This window comes from Tribolium castaneum, chromosome 1 (assembly GCF_031307605.1).
Source record: "Tribolium castaneum strain GA2 chromosome 1, icTriCast1.1, whole genome shotgun sequence".
In the NCBI taxonomy this organism is placed as follows: Eukaryota; Metazoa; Arthropoda; class Insecta; order Coleoptera; family Tenebrionidae; genus Tribolium; species Tribolium castaneum.
In genome coordinates this window covers 27,634,582-27,655,113 of record NC_087394.1, presented here as the reverse complement: position 1 = coordinate 27,655,113, position 20,532 = coordinate 27,634,582, and the positions used below count along the sequence as shown (strand labels likewise).

At 32.8% G+C, this 20,532-nt stretch overlaps 1 protein-coding gene across 1 annotated transcript in view; it reads right to left on the bottom strand.

The window, feature by feature from the left end:
* Nucleotides 1-19,213, bottom strand: part of LOC103312116 (uncharacterized) — a 39,499-nt gene extending 20,286 nt beyond the window's left edge. The window contains exons 1-2 of the mRNA XM_008193423.3: nt 18,971-19,213; nt 15,194-15,429 (exon numbers count right to left, since the gene is read on the bottom strand). Of these exons, the coding sequence (XP_008191645.3) occupies nt 15,194-15,377 (184 nt within the window). The 5' untranslated portion in view covers nt 15,378-15,429; nt 18,971-19,213. The remainder of the gene's footprint in view (nt 1-15,193; nt 15,430-18,970) is intronic.
* Between the last annotated feature and the right edge of the window lie 1,319 nt (nt 19,214-20,532).

Genomic DNA, 20,532 nt, shown 5'->3' with positions numbered 1-20,532 from the left:
TGCAATTTTATAAATTGTTGAAAGCTCCCGTCAAGGTCAACTTCTTACTGCAACTACATTGGTGTATTCCATCAAGGTTAACATATAGACACAAAAAATGTAAAAAGAAGACCTATGTAGACAGGATGGAGTGTAACCGCCTGTTTCAAGGACATCGTTAACCTGTTTAATTTATTGAACAAATGAGAAAAATCACTCATATCCACTGCAATAATCAACTCTTTTTTATAAATGAAATGAATTTTTTGGGTGGTGTACAAGGATTATTGAAAGTGTAAGGGAGTGGTAAATATTATGAAAAAATACAAATGTTTATAAATTTATAACATTTATTTATAAATACTACAATTAATTAATTCAATTAATATTCCATTTCATTACAAAAAATATTTTTTGAAGAGTTTGTATTTTCAAAGTTGCTTCTCGATGATTGTTGATAATCATTATTAGTATTATGGGATAAAGATGAATCAAAATAATTCCCATTTCCGCAATCAAAACTCCTCCAAGAATATTCACGATGTGGAAGACATCTTCGTAAATGTCGTCGAAGATGTTTTACTTTCAGGCGATGTCCTGGATTATTACGACACGTTATCCAACTCTCTTGATCCATGATTACTAATAGACTGATGAGTTGAGATTATTTACACAATGTTTTGTACACTTTTAACGAAATGTTTGTTTTAAAAAAAATACGTTATGTAGACTGCAATATGCGTTATCGTTTAGATGGTACATGCATTTAACTTTATCGGCGTGTAATGTTGGTTGTTGTGGAAATTCAATAACTTGTTTATGTGTATATTTTTTCAAAAATTCGGCTTTTTCTTTTCCTTTTACGTAAATTTTGTCAACATCCTTCAACACATTGTTTATAACTTGTACGTGCTTCCAATATGGAATATGTCCCATATTCCAGTCAATACAATGATAATTCTTCATTAACCATTTTACTTGTTTTTCATCTTGAGGATTCAAAAGTTGTGAAGGGAAAGGGGGTTGAAAAACATAGTGTGCGAGTTTGTCTCCTCTTAAAGCAGCCAGTTCTTTAACTATAAACTTTTTTCCAATTTTGTAACCTTGAACGTCTATAATCACTTCGTTCTCCATTACTATTAATATAAATTTAGACTTGTTTTACAGATTTTGTCAACGGTGTATATGTAAAGGCTCGGTCACTAATGACTAATGCATATGCGGTGGTTCCATCACTTATACCGGTGTCTGTATCAAATTCAATTCTCAGTGCAATAGACTGTGTTTGTAAACCAGTTTTTTGCATCGAACAATCAATTATGATTAGTGGATAACTGTCGAAAAACTGTGTAGGTGTAATGTGTGTTTCTTTTTTATCTGTATAATAGTATCGGGATCTAAAGTTTGTAAACATTTCATATAATATACCGAAATGGTGTTTTTTATATGAAATATTTAAATTTTCATACGGATATCGTTCATTATTTAGAAATACTCTCATATTGGTTATATCGCCTCTATCAAATTTACTCATATTTTTATCAAGTTGTCCTTCTCTATTGCTTTGAAGGCCAAAGATAATATAACGAGGTGTTTCAAATTTTGTAGAGATTTTCACAGGCCAACTACACTTTGTAGTATTTGGAAAGAGTGGCAGCGAATGAAGTTCCCAGCTTCTGTACGGTACTGCAATTTCTTTATCTTTTTCAATGGTTTTTGTCAATTTAACCTCTTCCTTTAAACCGGGCACAATATGTGGAACTAGCCATACAATTTTATCAATTACAACTCGTGCTTTCTCATTTGTTGCACAAATTAATGCATTGACATCACTATTACTACGAATTAATATTAACTCTTGCGGTATGTTTAGCATTATATTTTTATAATCTTCTGCAAATCCTAATAGTCGATTTAATGGGATACATGCTTGAAAATATCCATCTATAGGTTTAGTGGCTTCTTCATTTAGATCCCAACCAGACATTGTTAATTTCAGACTTTCACTTTGATTTAATGATGCCAGATTTTTCATAGTTGTTGTAATACCTGGCTTTGTGTTTGTATCTACAGTTACTCCACTTACTTCATACCGTATTTCACTAAACAAAAAAGCGACACCATTATTTACAAACTTGGTTTCTGTTGCTGGTACAGTTTTATTGGTTGTAGCGTCGGTTTTAACCAATTGTCCCTCAATTAAAATTAAACTATCACATGGTAGTGTACACAAATCTTCTTGTAAAGGAATTCGAATTTCATCCGTGTTTTCATATCTGGCTGTATATGCCTCATGACTTTGAAATTTGTAACCTACCACACCTTCATCCCACTCAATACCCTTCTCAATATCGAACATTTTTTATGTGTATAATTCAAATCCTAATGATTTTAGAAACAGTTTATTTTTATTACTTAATTGTTGCACGTTTCGTTTCGTACTAACTGTTTTTCTACACTTTTGTTGCTTTTTATATGAGTCAGTTCTAAAACTAATACCCATTTTCTTCTTTCTTCTGCAAATGTAATCCAACTGTTACAGTCTCTTGTTGAAAATTGACCAACTTTTCATCTTGATCTATTATTTTAAGTGTAATATTTCTGATAGTTTTAACACTAATGGGTAGGTAAATCACATGATCTGGTGACTGTACTATTTTAAATCCAGGTGGAACGTTTGGAAAAAATTGATAAATTATGTGTACAGGTTCTCCATTTTTAAAACTTCCAATTGTAATATTACATTCAATCATAATCGAATTGAGTTTCATTATGTCTGCAATATTATCCGAATCTTTTCCAATATTTTTTGGAACTATTTGACTATTAAATCCCAACACTGGTCCGATAGTATTTGGTTTGGTAAAGTCAACATCTTTTGTTGCTTTGATATGTGTATGTAATGTATTATTGTTTGCAGTAATAGATAAGAGGTCATTACTGAATTGTTTTTCAATTACATGTTGTAAATAGTTGTTTATATCGGTTAATTGATAACAACCGGTCGGTATTTTAAATTCGACATCCCCGAAAAAGAATTTATTATTTTCTTCATCAATATTCGGTATACTGTTGTAGACTTCAAAATTTGTAACACCCAGTTCATAGACACCATCACTAACATCAATCGGTGGATTAAAGTCAGCACTTAGTATCGCTGATTTTCCTGTTAATACAAACAGCATCTTTGATTCGACTAAACTTATAATTTGCATGTGTGTCTATATAAAAACTTTAAACATAATTGTCCACAATTATATGAACCCATTTTCTGATATCCATCATAATTGTATGTAATGTTATTACCATCATTATCACTTTTGAAATAATTGATAATCTCTGTTGGAGGTTTTAAATTGCCCATACTATCAAAGTATAATATATTATTTTTATTTTTTACATATGCTGTCCAATGAGTTCCACTATTTTTTTCTTCATCTAAATTTATAATTCCTGTTTCATTTTTATGTATAATTTTCGGTAATTTATTACGCATATATACACCTCTAAAATTTGGAATTTGTAATAGTCGAGCAAACTTTATTATTTCAATATTAGTGAGGGCGTGACGTGGTAATTTTACTGGGAGTTTTTTTTCTGATACCATTTATATGGACCAATGTAAAGACCTTTCCCTTTAGTTTTTCCTACACCTTTACCGCTACTCATTTCCATTGCTTTATTATGCCGCATAGTTTCCTCCAACATTTTTTTATCTACCGAAGCTTTATTTACAGCAGTCGCTATCCCTGCAGCTCCTCCTCCTAAAGCGCCTAGAGCACCTAATAGTGGTAATAGGAATGGTAAAAAACCACCATATTTAGGAGCAACTAGAACTCGTTGTTTTTTTGTCTTCTTTTTTTTACCCTTTTTACTTTTAGGTCCCATTCCGAATTTTACTTTGCCTTTCATTATACCAGCAATTGCTAATGCAGCTGCTTTTTCCCCAAACGATGCGTCTTTTGCTTTTAAACGTTCAACTGCTTTACTTAATAATAACTTATCTGCTTCGTGTCGTTTTTGCAAATTAGTTTCGTTGGCGTACGATATATCGTGTTCTTTACAAGCCTGATCTAATTTATTTCTACCACTATGTCCAAGTGCAATTCGTTTTTGTAATTTGGTTCCAGGACCACAAAACTGATAACCCGGTATATGTAATTCAATGGGTAATTTATTTATTAATTTATTTATTAGACCCCAACCTCTCTTTGTCAGAGTTGAATCAATACTATGTTGAGAATCACAAGTCTGTTTATTATATAACTTCATTTATTTACTTTTATCCATACAGCAAAAGAATAATCTAGATACTAATTTAATCTAAGGTTACAAGTTGTTTATATCTAATTTCTACTCTTATTAACTAACATTCTATACCACTATCACAGCTACTTGATGAGTCGTCAGAATCATAGTCATCAGAATCATAAAACATCATTTGTCGCTCTCTACTAAAATACCACATTTTAACAGTCATTCTGTTTATTAAATTATTTCCACACAACTGAGAATTCTGTCCTATTACTGTATTACACCAAAAACACTTGTAGTTTAACACTGAAGTCACATGTAGATGACAAATGTGAAATCTCACTGCCATAAGCTTCACACATCTCAAACAAAAGAATTTTCTGTTACCACAGTCCTTTGGAGATAGGCAAAAGAGCATGTAGCAGTAAGGATCTGAAAACATTTAAAACTTAATTTCTACAAGTACATACAATCTCATATTACATACCATTGTCAACTTCCATTATGCTGATTTAAGTTAGTGGTATATAGCTATAATTTTTTGGGCATTTTCCGGATCCACTTGGCTAGCTGTGTAACACGGAGTTTTACACTTATGACAAAGGAAACCATATTTTCTAAGTAACTCTTTAAATTCTTCTTCATTACACGTAATATCAATACTTAAAGAATTATTCCACCCATCTGGATTAATAATAGAAATGTCCTTAGTGCTGCACTGTTCACACACAACCACTCTATTAAAGAAACGTTCCCAACCACCTTCCAAAGATATGTGTCCTAACTGGTTGTGGAAACACGTTTCTTCCACTATTATGACACCTTCACAAGTAAAACGATACCACATTTTTTACTACTTTAATATTGAGAAATACTTATTAGATACTGTTTTTGAATTTGTATTGAATTCTATATATATTAGCTGCAGTGACCTTGAATGATAAGTAAAGAGGGAAGTTGTTGGCCTTGAAAAAGTGGGGAGTAGCATGAATAACCTTGACCTTGAAAACATCAAGGTCCAATAATGCCTTGGCCTTGAAGTGGTGGGGGAAGTGGGAGGGGTTGGCCTTGAAAAGTAAGAGAGAGAACGAGTGGCCTTGAAAGAAAGAGAGGGAAAATGGGCGGGGTCAAACTCAAGGTCAAGGTTGTGTTGTGTTGTCCCCCCATTCGTTATCTACTTGAGAGACTTCAATGCCAGAACACAAACGTTCCTGTTTTCTTTTAAATTGTCGATCCGTTGGCATATTTACATGTGAGCTAAACGGGCTATAGCCCAGTGTGGCAGAATTTTACAAGCGGCAAAAATATCTTTATTTAGATTAAAAAAATTGCTAGTAAATAGGCGGATTTAATTTTTTAGAACAGTTGATCAGATTTTTAGTTTTCGTCGTATTTTCTCATTTCTTGATAAGTTCGTTTAATTTTTCGGTTAATGAGTTTTAAGAAGTTTTTACTTTTCCGTTGTCAATTAATATTATAGAAAATTTGCGAAGAGTAATGGTAAAAAAAATGTTTGAAAAAAATCAGCGACAACGTAATATTTTAGAAAAAAGTTGTAAAAGTGACTATGTTTCTTTAAAAATTAAACCTTTTTACACAAATACGTGGTGACTTTTTAATAAATATCTTATAAAATAAGGAGACATTTAAAAATCTAGTGCATCTAGTTGATGACATTACAAAATAAGTTTTTCAGGTTTTTCAATTTAATTTTCAGAACTACATCTAGCATTTTCATAGAACTTATGCTACAAATGGATTTGCTGTTATATTCAAATAAACTGAAAAAGTTAAGGATGTTACTGAATTTTAGAGAAAATTAACTGATAAAAAGAATGAAGTTTTTAAAAGCAGATGCATAATACTGATTTGACAATTAGATTCCAATGCTCGAAAATTAATAGAATTTGTTTGATGTTAGAATAATTAGGGGAAGTGCTACAACGAACCAAAATACGACAAAAATGTCAGTCTGTCAATAAAAATTGTCCATTGTCGGGGTTTGTAATTTTTTTCTAATTATCTGAATTAACCAGTAACTGGTAAATTTTTTTCTTTTTAAGAAAATCTTGTCACAGACAGGGGCGGCCAAAATTATGGACCTAAATACGCCACTGGGTCGATCTTTCGTCTTCTGTTTGAGATTCTCGAATAGAAGTGTATATTTTATCCAATGATAGACTGACTTTATCATCAAGTTAGTTAATTTAAATTCAAGTAAGTAGGTGTGACAGGCACCGGCTTCACTTCTGAAGATACTTCGCTTGGAGGTAAACGCGAACTATTATTATAAGTCGCCCACCGGTCTTCGTCTACGTAAGAGAAGCTCGCTCTATTTAATATTTATTAATAAATTACGCGTGCGAAAAAAGTGGTCAAAATCTCGCCATTTCAAAGACACTCTAATTAGAATGAATGATCAGTCAAATCAATCGGAATGCAAGGAAAGTCACTCAATCCATGATCAGCTTACATAATTAATTTTAATTGCCATAATTTCGTTATAGAAATGCACACATTACGTAACGCAACAATTGAACCGTCGTTTGTGTGAATATAAAAACTTAATCGACGACACGCAATCGGCGAAATTGCGAAACGCGATTGGTGAAATATTGTCCGTTCACTTGAAATTCCTCACTCAACTTTGACACATCTTTGGACGTGCCAATTCTGGCCAGTCAAGCATCAAATTTGCGCCGAAGGTGCGCCTCGTTCCATTCTTCCATTCATTTAATTAAATCACCTCAAGGTCTCGCGAATATTTCCATCTAGCTGTAAAGCAGCCATTGGTCATTGTTTATGTATCGAACGTGCCCAACCGCATTCATAATCTCCATTTTATTATTTTTACTCGCATTCCTTTTTATCTTCCATTGGCAATATAGTAGTCGATGATGCAAGACCTGAGCAGTGGCGTGCCCCAGCAAATCCAAAAAGACCAAGTCTAATAACACCACTGCTGGGTTATTACGCCATCCCGGGAGCTTTGCATGCTTTATGCGAGCTGTAATGGGATTTCGCTGAGGATCTCGAGGCTATCGCGAAGGTTGCGACGCCTCTGTTGGCCGACGATGATTTATACAATTTTGTTCCGAATACGACAGCATGGGAAACTATGAAGGATTTGGAAATAAACCAAAAAGCAGTTTCTTCGTCTAGTTGAAAGAACAAAGTTTTATTCTTTTTTCAATGAGCGTTTGTTAATGTCAGTATTAGTGAATTATTCTTCTAAAGAAAGATGTATTTATGGACATCACACTTTTTTATATTATCTACGTTTTTTTATGTTTTTGATCTTCAAAAATTTAATTTCTGCTTTACAGAGCTTCTGAGTCCTAAAATACACTATTCAATTCAGCGCCCTACACATAAATTGCGCCCTAAACAGTCCCATTCTTGGTCACAACTTTTAAAAAACACCGCCGATATTAAAAAAAAATACATCTCACACATTACATTAAAGGTCTAGACTGCTCTGCAGTGAAATCCTTCCTCAATTAAAAATATTGTAGATACGAAGATAATTTAAAGTGCTGTATGTAGACCTGCTTCTTTTTTTTTTGCTATCCCGTATTTTTTAATGATATTATCTCATTTCACATTTTGGCATTAACGTTAAACTTTAATCCATTTAAAAATCGTATCTGTACCTACACATAAAACTGACTTGAGCCGAGGCAATGACAAAAAAGCTCAGAACTACCAAGAATTCAGGAAATCATCAACCGAAAACTTTTTTCTTCTTATAAAGCTCTGAAATATGTAGTCCCTTCAAAAATTCATTTTTTGGACTTTGCTTTGGACCTTCGGTCTCTCCATAGATTAATTCAGTATCGCATATAAACATGAAGAAAGGTTTCATAAACAACGGGAAATGGTCATAATGGTGTTAGTTATTTGCTGCGAAACTCTAATGGAAAATATATGAAAAGGATAAAAACTATAAAGTGAAAAAATAATTGGATTGCTTTAATGATTTTCAATGTTTATAACAAATTATAACTTTTGGTGAAATATCGTCATTAAATTTATATAATTATAATTTTAAGTACCTAAAATAAAGGGTTTAGGAGTGTATAAAAAACCATTACAAAAAAAGTTTATGAGGTTCATAATTCTTAATACCTTATTTCGATTCGGAAGCATTATTAAATTTTTAATAATCAGTAAAATGACGAATAATAACAAGGGGGAAGAAAAATGTTATTTTTGGGGGACGAGAGAATTTACCAAAGTTTAAATTTACCTAAAAGATTGTGCGATTAAAAAGAAGAAAATGGTTTGGTTTCAGTAACTATTAATTTCAAATTTTCTCAGCAGAATAAAGAGTTTGCCGTCGACGAAAAAATGTTGTTGTCAACTCGGGTCTTAATGAATAATTAAAATCTCAACTATAAAGGCACTCGCTCGTTCGTGCTTTAAACTGTATCGATTATTACACTGGTTTACAGAATTTCACTTTTTGTTTGTTGCCGCAAATTCAACAGTTGATTTTATTATACGTACTTACTGTTGGAGCATAGATTTCAAGTTGCCAATGCATAGGAAAAAAACTGCTAAATGAAAAGTGACGAAAATGATAATCTGTTGATAGTTTTGAAATCAGCCTCCAACAGTTACTCACCAATTAAAAAAATCTGAGACAACAGTGAAGAAATTTAATTAAAAAAGCTGTGTCCATTTTTCTAAATAAAGGCTAATATTAGTTAACTATCTCTCGAAAACTAAGCTGTTGACTCTTTTAAAATAAGCATTCAACAATCATTCAACAACAGCAAAAAAAATTTGAGACAGCCGAGAAATAAATGATTAAAAGTTGTGTCCTTTATCTAAGGAAATGCTGACTTAAATTACCTGTATGTATCTCAAAAACTAGAGCTGACAGAAAAAATCTGTAAGCAGTTTTGAAATCAGCGACCAACAATTACTTAACTGCAAAAATCTGAGGCTACAGATTAATCGCTTCATTAAACATACAGTGGAGTCCGATTATAACGAACCCGCTTATAACGAACTTCCGGCAAAAACAAACTATTTTTCAAGCACCGAAAATCTTTCCATAAGCTCAATGTATTTTTTACCGGATATAACGAACTAAATTTAACTTTTCACCGAATTTTGAGGAATATGTCTAGTGTTGATAATGACAACAGTAAGAGAAGTGTTAACTGATTGAATTACTAACATAAAACATTTTAACTAATAAAAACGTGTATTTTTAAACATAATTATAGTGTTACTTTGCTTGTCGTGGAAATATTTTATGGTAGTAGAGCTCAAAGGAAGTCAACATAAATTAACGTGCTTTATCCGAACTTTTACTACTTTTACTAGTTTTTGATCTAAAAATTCATCAAAAACTGCAATGTCAACTAATTTTGCATCTTTTAAGTACTTTTTTCAAAGTTTACATGATGACTAATAAGCGGTTACATTTGAGCAAACGAAATTTAATAGTATCTTCGCCAAAAAAAATTGGTCCAAAATTTTTACATTTTTATTTGTTTTATGGGAGGACGTGTTTTTCTGTGGCAGTTTTGCTAGTTTTAACTCAGTAATAGATTTTGAAGAACTAGACTTAGAGACCAGATTGATTTAAAATTTTTGTTACTCCAAAATTTATTCTCTACGATAACTCAGAAACTATGAATATTCGGATAATACAAGTTGAGTTATTTTCACTTTTTTGAGCTCTACCCTTTACACAACTATAAAATTCACACAGTATACATATTACTATTTCGTAAAGGATTTTTTATGCTTTTTTACAATAGATACTTTTCGTCTTATTTCATATGTAATGTAAAAATAACTGATAAAAACACTTTTTTTAATTTACCTTTATAGCGAACTTCGGATTTATAACAAACTGATTTTGATACATTTTTGGAGTTAGTTATCGAACTCCACTGTATTAAAATTCAAAACAAGGGAGGCAATTTTTTATTCATAATTCAATTTGACTATGAGTGAATTAGGTTTTACTAAACTAAAAATTAACTTATTATTTTTTTATGGGAATTAAATAAAACATTAGATGATAATATGGTGTTTAATTAACAAAACACCACTGCTTGGCTTAGATTGCTTAGGTTCCAAACCACGTATTTATTGGTCATTGTTTTCCAACATATTTATTGAGCAGCTGCTGTATACTATTGACATTACGAATCCTTGTCAATGACTGGCGATAAAATTTTTGCCAAGTCTGAGAGTTCACCGTGTCACAGCAAAATTCCAACCAAATCTGAGAAAACGCGCCTTTGGGAACGGCATTTCCTCCACCAAACATGACATTTGCGATGACTAAGAGCCTCTTCCTACGTCCGATTTTTACATAACTTGTAGGCACCAAACAATGAATCCGGGCCAAATCTTCTTACATAACTAATTACAAATTAAAATCGGCGATTCTGCATCGGCAATTAGCCGGGCCATTTACCGTCCGTTATTGCTCAACAGCCACACAGATGTCGAGGATTTTTGTCCATCGGGAACGGCTTTAAGCGCGTAATTAGCATAGCGAAGAGTTCTCAAATTTAGGGTCACCCAACAGGTTTGGATGGGATAGATCGATGGCCGTAAATTTCGTATTTATTATAGGCGAGTGAATGGCGTAATGCTTGACAAATATTAGCCATAGGTGTTTGCCTAGCTCGTTATTATCGCATAGAACAATAAAATAAAAAGGCAAACATTCTTGAAAGTTGTTTTGTTTGAATGCGTGGCCTGGTTGGAGAGATTTTTCGCGCGCTCAGTTATGCCGCCGATTCCTAAAATGCCGCAGCGGCATTGTTAGGTGAAATATTGCACGGCAATTATCGGGAATTTCACTATCTGATTTTCACACCAGACAATAGAAAAGCGGGGAAAAGTCGTACACGACGGTTTGCCTTATCACCACTGAAACAAAAATTATCTGCCCGCCTGCTGGTACAAACACAGATAAAATTCCAGTTGAATCTCCCAGAAGATCTCCCTCCTCGCCTATAAATCACGAAATAGTTCGCATAACTCTCATCGGCTTAATTATTATGGATGAGGCTGCTCGGAAGGCTTTACCAGAAGTGATAAATGCTGCTTCCGTCCACGTTTCGCAACTGCAAGCGCGCATCGCATTAAAATTTTCAAATCGCCGATAAGAAAGTCAACTAGTTCCGAAATCGATCGCGAGGAAAATTAACAGTAAAGCGATTTATGGCCGGAGATACTGTTATTAGAGGAAATTTTCGAGCGTACGGTGCGCTCCTTCTTCGGATGCGGAGGAAGGTTCCTGTAATTATTATGCACGGGGTGGTCGGATTCGTTATGGCAGGCGTGAATAACCAGGAATACCGGAGACGGTGTAAGTATAAAGTATGGCTACCGCTCTTGCAAGCCATGTTTGTGTTGGTTGGATGCATTCAAAGCGTGTCTTTATTCTCGAATTGCGTGATTTGACTACCAAAGGCGCTGTGAAAGGCACACGCTGAGCTCACCACCTGATATCGGGTTTTTCAAATACAGTTTCAACCAGCAGCACAAAATTAAGCCCTAATTGGACCACATTTTTCTTTCATTCTTGTATCTATTTTTTATGTACATAAAATGGGGTCCGGCAAAACTATATAACTATATGAAACCAAGCGGTTTTGTCTATTAGTCAAAAACGTAATCATTTCGGAAAAATTAAATCTGAAAGTTAGCGAGGTATCTAAATGTTTTATTGGGTCAGGATTTTTTTTTGGTTAAAGCGTATTATGATGCTTTTTGGTTTTTGCTCTAGGTCTAGGTCTTAGTATAGTTTGCAAAAAAAACACAAAAAATATGTCGAATTTTTTTTCACTTTTCAAGCGCCAATTACGTCAAAACTGGAAGAATTAAGAGAAAAAGTCTTATTCCATCGTAAAAGGGATATCAAAGTCTATCAAATAGCATAGGTTTCAACTAATTTTGAGGTACAGTCACATTCATGAAGAATGACACCTCTATAAACCGGGCCGGATAGCAAGGGGCTGAACTCAAACCAATAGGTCTTTTGGGTCATAAACGTCAATAAAAATTCCTTCGAAGGTTTCATCGACTTGGAAACATGAACGATATTTTAACCGTTTAAATTAATAAATGTAATTAATTAACTAAGAGTGATTAAAACTATTACATAAATTATTTGCGAAACTATTTGATATGTCAACTTTTTAAGTAAAGTAAGATTTTCATTTTCATCATAATAAAAATATCTTTTTTAACATTTCCAAGGGAACAACGTAACTGTTTGTTTTTAGGTGTGTTGTCCATTAAAATAGCCGATTTACTGAAGATGAATTAAACTTTAATTGACAAGCAAAGTAATTTGATTTTAGTTGTGATTTACTTCGAACAGAGTGATGTTAAGTTAATCAAAAATTTAAAATGTACTTCGATGGCTTAGACTGCAAACCGCCTAACTCCATAATAGTTTATTTTACAGGAGACGGAAAAAACCTAGTATGTTCATAAAGAGTAATTATTTTGAAAATGTTATGTACTGATTTGATAACGAGAAAAATGGGAAATAATACTGAATTATTAATAACACATAAATATTTAGTTTTCTCATTATTTTTTATATATTGTGGAGTCAGATGTGGCGGTTTACGTGCCATGCAATTTCAGCGGTCAATTTGTTTTTTAATTTTTTTAAATAATTTTAGAGTATGTCTAAAATCTAAAATTCGATCAAAATTGGAGTTATAAGATTTGCAATCTAAGCCGTCGACTTTCGAAATTGCGTTTTTTTATTTATAAATTTATAAATTTTATTTATAAATTTAAAAGTTTACAGTCATCTCATTGTATTAAGGAACGATTACTTAGTGTGAAACATTAAAACATTAAAGATTATTGGAAAGTGAAGAAATATGACTTTAGGAATTTTTCAAAAATTTTCCTCCAATCTACACATGACGTTCCTTATCGACGTACTTTTGAGTTGGTGCGCCGATTTTTGAGCACTCTGTATGTTTCTTGCATAAAACACACTATTATTTGTGCATTTTTGGATAAACATAGTTGTTAGTCATGCTATGTGTTTTCTTACTAGTAAATTTCGCTAAGTTTTTGAAATAATTGGATCTCATTGGCAAAAACAACACATTTATTTAATAATTAAAAAAAAAACTACCACATGTAATACAACAAGGCACATTTACCCTACAAATTCAAGTAATAACAATTTCTGGATGTAAAAAAATAAAACTTTCTTCTTTTACTTTTCGAGAATCTTTCTATAATATCACATTTCATTAAGTAATAATAATTTATTATTAAATATGCCCCCCTTAGATCCGCCCTTGAATAGTTTTCAACTTATCAACTCACATATAAAATTATAAATGTTAACAATTTTCTATTTTTTTATTTCTCAGAGGAGATTTATCTTAATGATACAGACAATGGACAGAGCTCTTCTATAGTACCTTAATTAGCATACGTTTAATAGTTCGGAAGTTATTGTCCGATGTATCTTCCGGGTATCAGAAATCGACCAAAATCTCGACAAAAATGGGAAAAATCAAACCAATTGACATTTTTTTACACTTTTTAAAAACACTAGGGCGTTCTAAAGGCATAAAAAAGTCGATAAAACACAGCGATTTTGTTTTGTTTGTTGAATTTTAAAAATCCAAAATTAAAAAACATAATACACGTAAAATGAACCTAAGAATTCGCTGGAACAAACGGGTTTACTTTAGGGCTTTTAGTTTTCCGGTTATGATTTTTTTATTAAAAAACTAAACTGCCTCCGTGAAATGACCATGACAATTATTTTAGTCAAAAAATTCAAAAATAATAAATGTAAAACGTAAAATGTTTAGTAGAATTCGATAGAATAAACCATCCTGCTCTAGGATTTTTAATTTTTGCGTTAAGAATTTTTTTAATGAAAAACTATAAATGCCTCTGTAACCAGAAACGTTGCCCGGAGCGGTTCCGAGTTTTACCAGGAGATGCATAATTTATAGGTACATACTCTAAAAATGACTGAAAAGACTGATAAAAAAATCAGATCAAAATATGGAACATTAAACTGTTCAGGTCGGACTGTATTTAATATTGTTCGGAGATTGTTTTAATTAGTAATTTAGGAGTCTGCACGGTTTGTACAAAAAAAAAACACAACAATCGTTTATTCAAATTTAGTGCCAAAAATTGCAACAAAAATTACATGAAAATTAAAAAAAAGGCCACTCTGAAACTACAAGTTTATAATTAACAAATTCCTGGATTAATTCGAAATTTGCTTGCTACTGTGCATTTTTTTCCTCAAATCACTCAAACTGTCTCTGAAATATTGCTCTTTTTGTCGACAGTACTGATTTTATCCAGCATAAAAATACAAATGATTACAAAGAGTTGATTTCTCACCGTTACAACACAAGTGTGAATCACAAAATTATATACAAGTGCTATATTTATGACACCGATTAAAGCGCAATAATTTTAATCACTCTTGTTCTTAATTTGCCATTCATAATGGCAAAACGTGATGCATACATCAAGCGATAAATAACGAGTTATGTATCAAGGCGACCCATTCCGATAATAATAAAATTAATTCACTAACTGTAATACAACAGCTTGAAGAATTAGTTACGTTAGTGGAAACTAAAATCCCAAACTTTCTACGGAATCTCCTGAAATGCCTGAAATTCTCGACCACTTTTCTAGTTTCCAATAACAGGAATTCGACTTGAGCCAAAGTGACTTTCTATGTAACGAGGCGAACAGCCAATTTCACTTAACAATGCAATTATAACCGAGCGATAATGCTCGATTTGGTGTCAAAAAAGTGAGCCAAGCCCGGAGGCGCTCTCGCGGTAAATCTCCGGAAGTGAAAGATGCAGCTGCAATAATCCTTCACAGTTCAAAGGAAAACGTCGGCGCTCCACTGACTCACATACCGATAATTGCGGCGTAATCGCAAGGTGTCGCTTACCCTTCCGTTTCCGGTACTTCCCCCAGAGGTAGAGCAGCGCCGCCAACAGAACGGCCGTGAAGACGACGGACAGGATGACCGAGAGCGCGATGGATCCAGATCCGTAACAGGCGGCCTCCTGAGCGCTGGCCAGCCCGGCCCTGAGCACCAGCACCAACCACAAACTGCGAGAATGCGGTGCCATTTCGAACGTTTTTCACGGAGGTTCTCAACGGCCGTTCTTCATTGCGGTTTGGCTGGAATTCAAAATGGAAGTCACTTTTTGAACAGATTGAAAATTGTTGACTTGTACGCGATTCAAGGTTAATTTTGTTAGAAATATTTATCGCCTATTTATATTCAACTCCCTCCGTGCCGGTGTTTTGTGCAATAAATTACCGTTTTTCTGCTATAAACATTCGAAAATATTTTCTCATGGCATGGCGTTGCGACACGGCGCGAAATTTTTGATAAATTAATTGCGCTGAGGCTGGAACGGTTTTAATTGACAAATTTTTATTTCGCTAATTTACCCAAACGCACATATTTTATGCTAATTCCGAGCTGGGCTTGTCCGGGATCAGATTACAACACGAAAAAGACTCATAATAGGTTTAGTCAACTTTGATGATAACTCATTAAACTTTGGTCAGGTTCGGCTAACTGTTTATCTCGAGGAAACTTGGATTTTCCCAGAAAGTGGAGATTAGTTTTATTTTAAACCCAATAATTAATAGTTAAAAAATCTGTGTCATTCAAACGCATCAAAGGACGCTCGTTGGCGTGTTTATTACCTTACTATTTACGTTTGCTTTCTTTACTCTTAATAGAGCTAATACGTTTTAAAAATATTTGCACAGCGTTTAACCACATTTCTATTTTCATTTATCTATTTGTGGTGTTGGAAATTTTTTAATGCTTTGAGTAATTTGAACAGAATAAAAGAATTACCAAATGTGTTTTCAGTTCAACCAGTGTTACAAGTAGCGTAAACGTTTTTATGGCAGTGGAAAGAAATCTAACTTTCTGATTGTTCAATTTATTGTCGACAAAAATGTGTAGCCTGATAAAGGCAAATATTTGAGCAAGCCTCGGTGTTCCGTTTAAGCACTGCTTAAAAATAGTTTTTGACTTCGAGCTTTATTCCGTTTCTACTTGTATAAGTGGGCTGCGACTCTCAAATTTCGTTGGTAATATTGTATCATGGACTTTGATTTGCAGTTAGCAACATTGGACCTCTTCTCAATTTTTATATTTTAGTTTCCTTTGTTTTTCAGTTTTTCCAATCTAATTTCAAAGACACTAATGATTTTTTTGTGTTTTGAATCTCGAAATTAAACAATGATGTTAGCGGCATCGTAATTAAAAAATCACGTTAATAAACATGACTTTTTTGAAAAAAAGATATACTCGTAGATATCTATCGGATATACAGGGTGTATCATTTTGACATCATTGTAACATTTGTTATGTCATGCGTTTTTGAGTTGTAAGGTCATTTTTAATTTTTTTAAGTGGCAACCGACATATTCGTTTACCGTTTTAAAGACTCCATATCTTTATCTTTCTGATAATAATAAACAAAATTTTTAAATTAAAAAAAAAACAAAAAAAATTTAATAAAATAAAAAAAATTACAATTAAACACAGAAGGCTTTATCTTTTTGTTCTTGCCTTATTTTATTAAATTGTTTTTTATATATTTCTTTTTAGTAATTCGCATTTACTATGAAACCTGAACCCAAAAAATAAACAAAAGATATCTCTATGTATAAAACTTTCAATAACATTTTTAACTAATTTATTTTGTTTTCTTCTTTTTTAGTTTTGTTTGCTTTATTTTTGGTTCTTTTTATACTAAATAAAACGGTAACCAAAAATGTCGGTTGACATTTCAAAGAATAAAAAATGACGTCAATACTCAAAAACAAATGACGTCATAAATGTAGCATTTAAAAAAATAAAATCCACTTGATTGAAAACTTTTGCTTTACTTTTGCTTCAGCTGTACCTGTTCTATAAATAGATATTTTTGTATTCATTTAAAAACTTTGATCATCTTTATTTAATTTCATAAATAAACTACGAGTAAGGGTAGGTAAAACATTGATGCTACGGAAAATCTGGTCAATTCTGAGAAATATGGTTTAAATCACATTAACCGTATCATATCGAAAAGATTTGTGGCTGCGTTTTTCGGGGTATCATTCTTTATGATCGTGACTGTACACATTTCAAAATTTTATTTGTTCAATTCTCTGTCTCATACTTAAAAAATTCAAAAAAACAATTTTGGATTTTAATAAACTAGTTTAGATTTAAAATAAAATAGTTTGATTAGACATAGCTCATTCGTTCTTTGTCTTCTTTGGTGGTAGGTATCGATGATCATTCTTGAAGATATTGATAATTTTTTTCAACTTGCCCCAGTTTACCAACTATACTAATTTATACTTAGATTCAAATGATCACCTTTATTCCAAATGGTTTTCCTTCTTTTTTCTATAATTCTATCGCAAATCGATGATTAAAACTTTCTATTTGACTGCGTTTTATTAGAAATTATTAAATACTATTTAAAAACTAGCTGCAACGCTAAATTGGCTACAATTTAATAAATTAAATTTACACCTTTTTCCTTTAAAAAAATCGATAACTTTATAAGTTTTAAACATTTTGATATAGTATTTGGCATTTTTGGGAGAAAGATTAGGTCTTTTCGTTGGTGTTTTTAAATTTTGGAAAAAAATAAGTGACCCCAGATCTTTACCAGAACATTACCTTATTTTAAAAAAATGTAATTAAATCGCAGAGAACACGACATTCAAGAGTGGGCACGCGACAAAGTTCCTAAACAGTCTAAACCAAAATGATTACAACAAAATTAATTCAATTTTTGGTATTAAGTTGCCATTTAAAAACAATAAAACGAAAATTTATTCGCGTAACCAAAAAAAAAATTACAATATGTCTTGGTTCTATACTTCATATTGTGTACAAATATTGTATGTACATGACAATTGTCACGTTTAGTTGAGTTTGAAAGCTGGATATTTGCAATTATGTTAAAAATGAAATTGTATGTTTTGTTTTTTTTTTTTTGAAAAAAATATTCACATGTTTGTTGAGAGTAATTTATTGGAACTAGTAGACCACATCTCTAGATTTTCCCAGATCAAAATGAAATGAACCAATTCCGAGGTATTAGCAGTAATTGTTCCACCTTGAGCTCTCGATAATGTTCAAACAAAACAGTCTTCTAACCCAATTCAGACCTTCCTGTTCAATGTTTGTTCAGTTTTTTAGCTACTAGATTACTCTGTTTACTCTCATTTACGAGGCTTTTTATAATATTGTTGTTCCTGCTAATCTGTTTGTGTTTGTCTGTTGGAATTTAACCTCCATTTATCCTAATTGTTTTACACAAAAATCCGGAATTTTGGGACAAAAAATCCGAATTGAATAGAATAGAACTGGTGTTTATTAGCATACAAATCGTTTTTTTAATGAAATTATCCACAAATAAATCGTTGACGGTAAATAAACCGAGAGATTTGAACGCTCTTAATACCAATCAAGCGACCAACCTCCACTGTTCCATTACGTGTTTGTTATTACCAGTCGTAAATATGTCAGTGTCACTCATTTATAATTGTTTATAATAACAGTTAAGCTTGTGCGCTGTTCAATTTAAAGTTTTCTGCCCAAACCCAATCGAATTTCCCGATCGAAACCGCCGATAATTTCCCGGCCGCAAGGCCGTCACGTCTCCACATTCCCCACATTCCTTCAACTTACTCCCAGTGTCCCTAATCCGTGTCCCTTAATCCCAGCACAGCACCATCACCCATCCCGAAACAAGCGAAAACCGGGAAAAACATGTGACGATCACACTGCACCACGGACTACTTTGTTTACACCCGACAGGTGGACGAACATGCGACTATCTGTGAGGCACCGACTCGGAGGCCTGGCAGGTGTGTGTATGTGTGTGTGTGCACCTGAGGCTATCTTTGAACTTACTACCTTGAATGACCGACTGGGACCGAAACCTGTCTGATTATTGCGGCGAGGAAGATGGGCCGAGGGGGGCGCATTCCGACCGCAATTGGGGGTTTTCCGGATGTGGCCGAGGGGTGCTTGGGGCCAGTGGAAGGGGGTAGTTATTTATTGCAAGGGATTGCCCCCAGTTGCAGATAAAGGGGGCGGGATAGGGGCACTAGCCGAAGACAATTTATCGAAGAGATTTATAAGTGGGATTGCTGGGGCAAGTTTGGAAAAAAGCGAAAAAACCAAAGAAAGAAATTTTCAACAATCAAAAAAAGAATGGTGTATTGTTGGTTGCATAGTCTCGAGTAGTAAACTAAGTACTGGTGCTTACAGTAAAACCTCAATTCATTGGGTTCCTCCAAAGATTTTTGAACTTGTTTAGGTCTGAGGTTATACCGTATTTAGAAATCAAATTCTTTATTTCAATATCGTCGTTTTAATTTTAGTTTTGAATCTCTGAGTTTTAAGTTTTAAAGTCTGAATTAGTACGTTGGCATTTTTTATTTTTAAACATTTTGTATTTTTTTTACATTCTTAACTCGCAATACGAAAACTGAGATGGAGTCAAGTCTTGGAATTTCTTTTCCTTACTATTAATTGTTAACTTTTAAATTCGATTTCAGCTTTTTTAATGTTTTATCAGTTTTTTTGCAGTTGTTTCTATCTAGCCAATAAAAAATTGGCTATAGTTAAATAATGGATAAGGCAAACAAAAATATTAAACAGATAACACACAATAATAAGAAATAAAGGCACCTAATTATTATTATTAAAAAAATAACTTTTAGGAGTTTTCATGTGCGTATTCGCAGAGTTTTGAACAATAAATCACGTTTGTTGTAAAAAAAATTTCTGGAGTTTTTCTTAGCTTACCTTGAAAATTTGAGGTATTACGTTTCTGTCTATTTTTCTAAGAAGATAGTGAACTATAGTAGATGTCTATGGACCGGTTTATAGAAGCGTCATTAATTTAATTCGCAATTAAATGCGTGATTAACTGATCATATGACCCAATAGAATAAATTTGATTGGTCCATTCGCGTTGTTAAACTGTTAAATTTGAACAATGAATTAAGTTTTAACAATGCTTTTTATAAACCGGCTTTAAATTAATTTATATCCATATCGTGAGCTAAGAATTTAGCTATTTTTTCTTTCGTTTCGCCTGTTTGAATTTAGTTCTCCCTATTTATGAAAAATACTTACTTCAGACGTATACTTATACTTATATTTATACTTATAATTAACTTATACTTATCAGTTTAATTCTGAATTGGATCTTAATTTCGCGTTCTGTAAACTGACCCTAT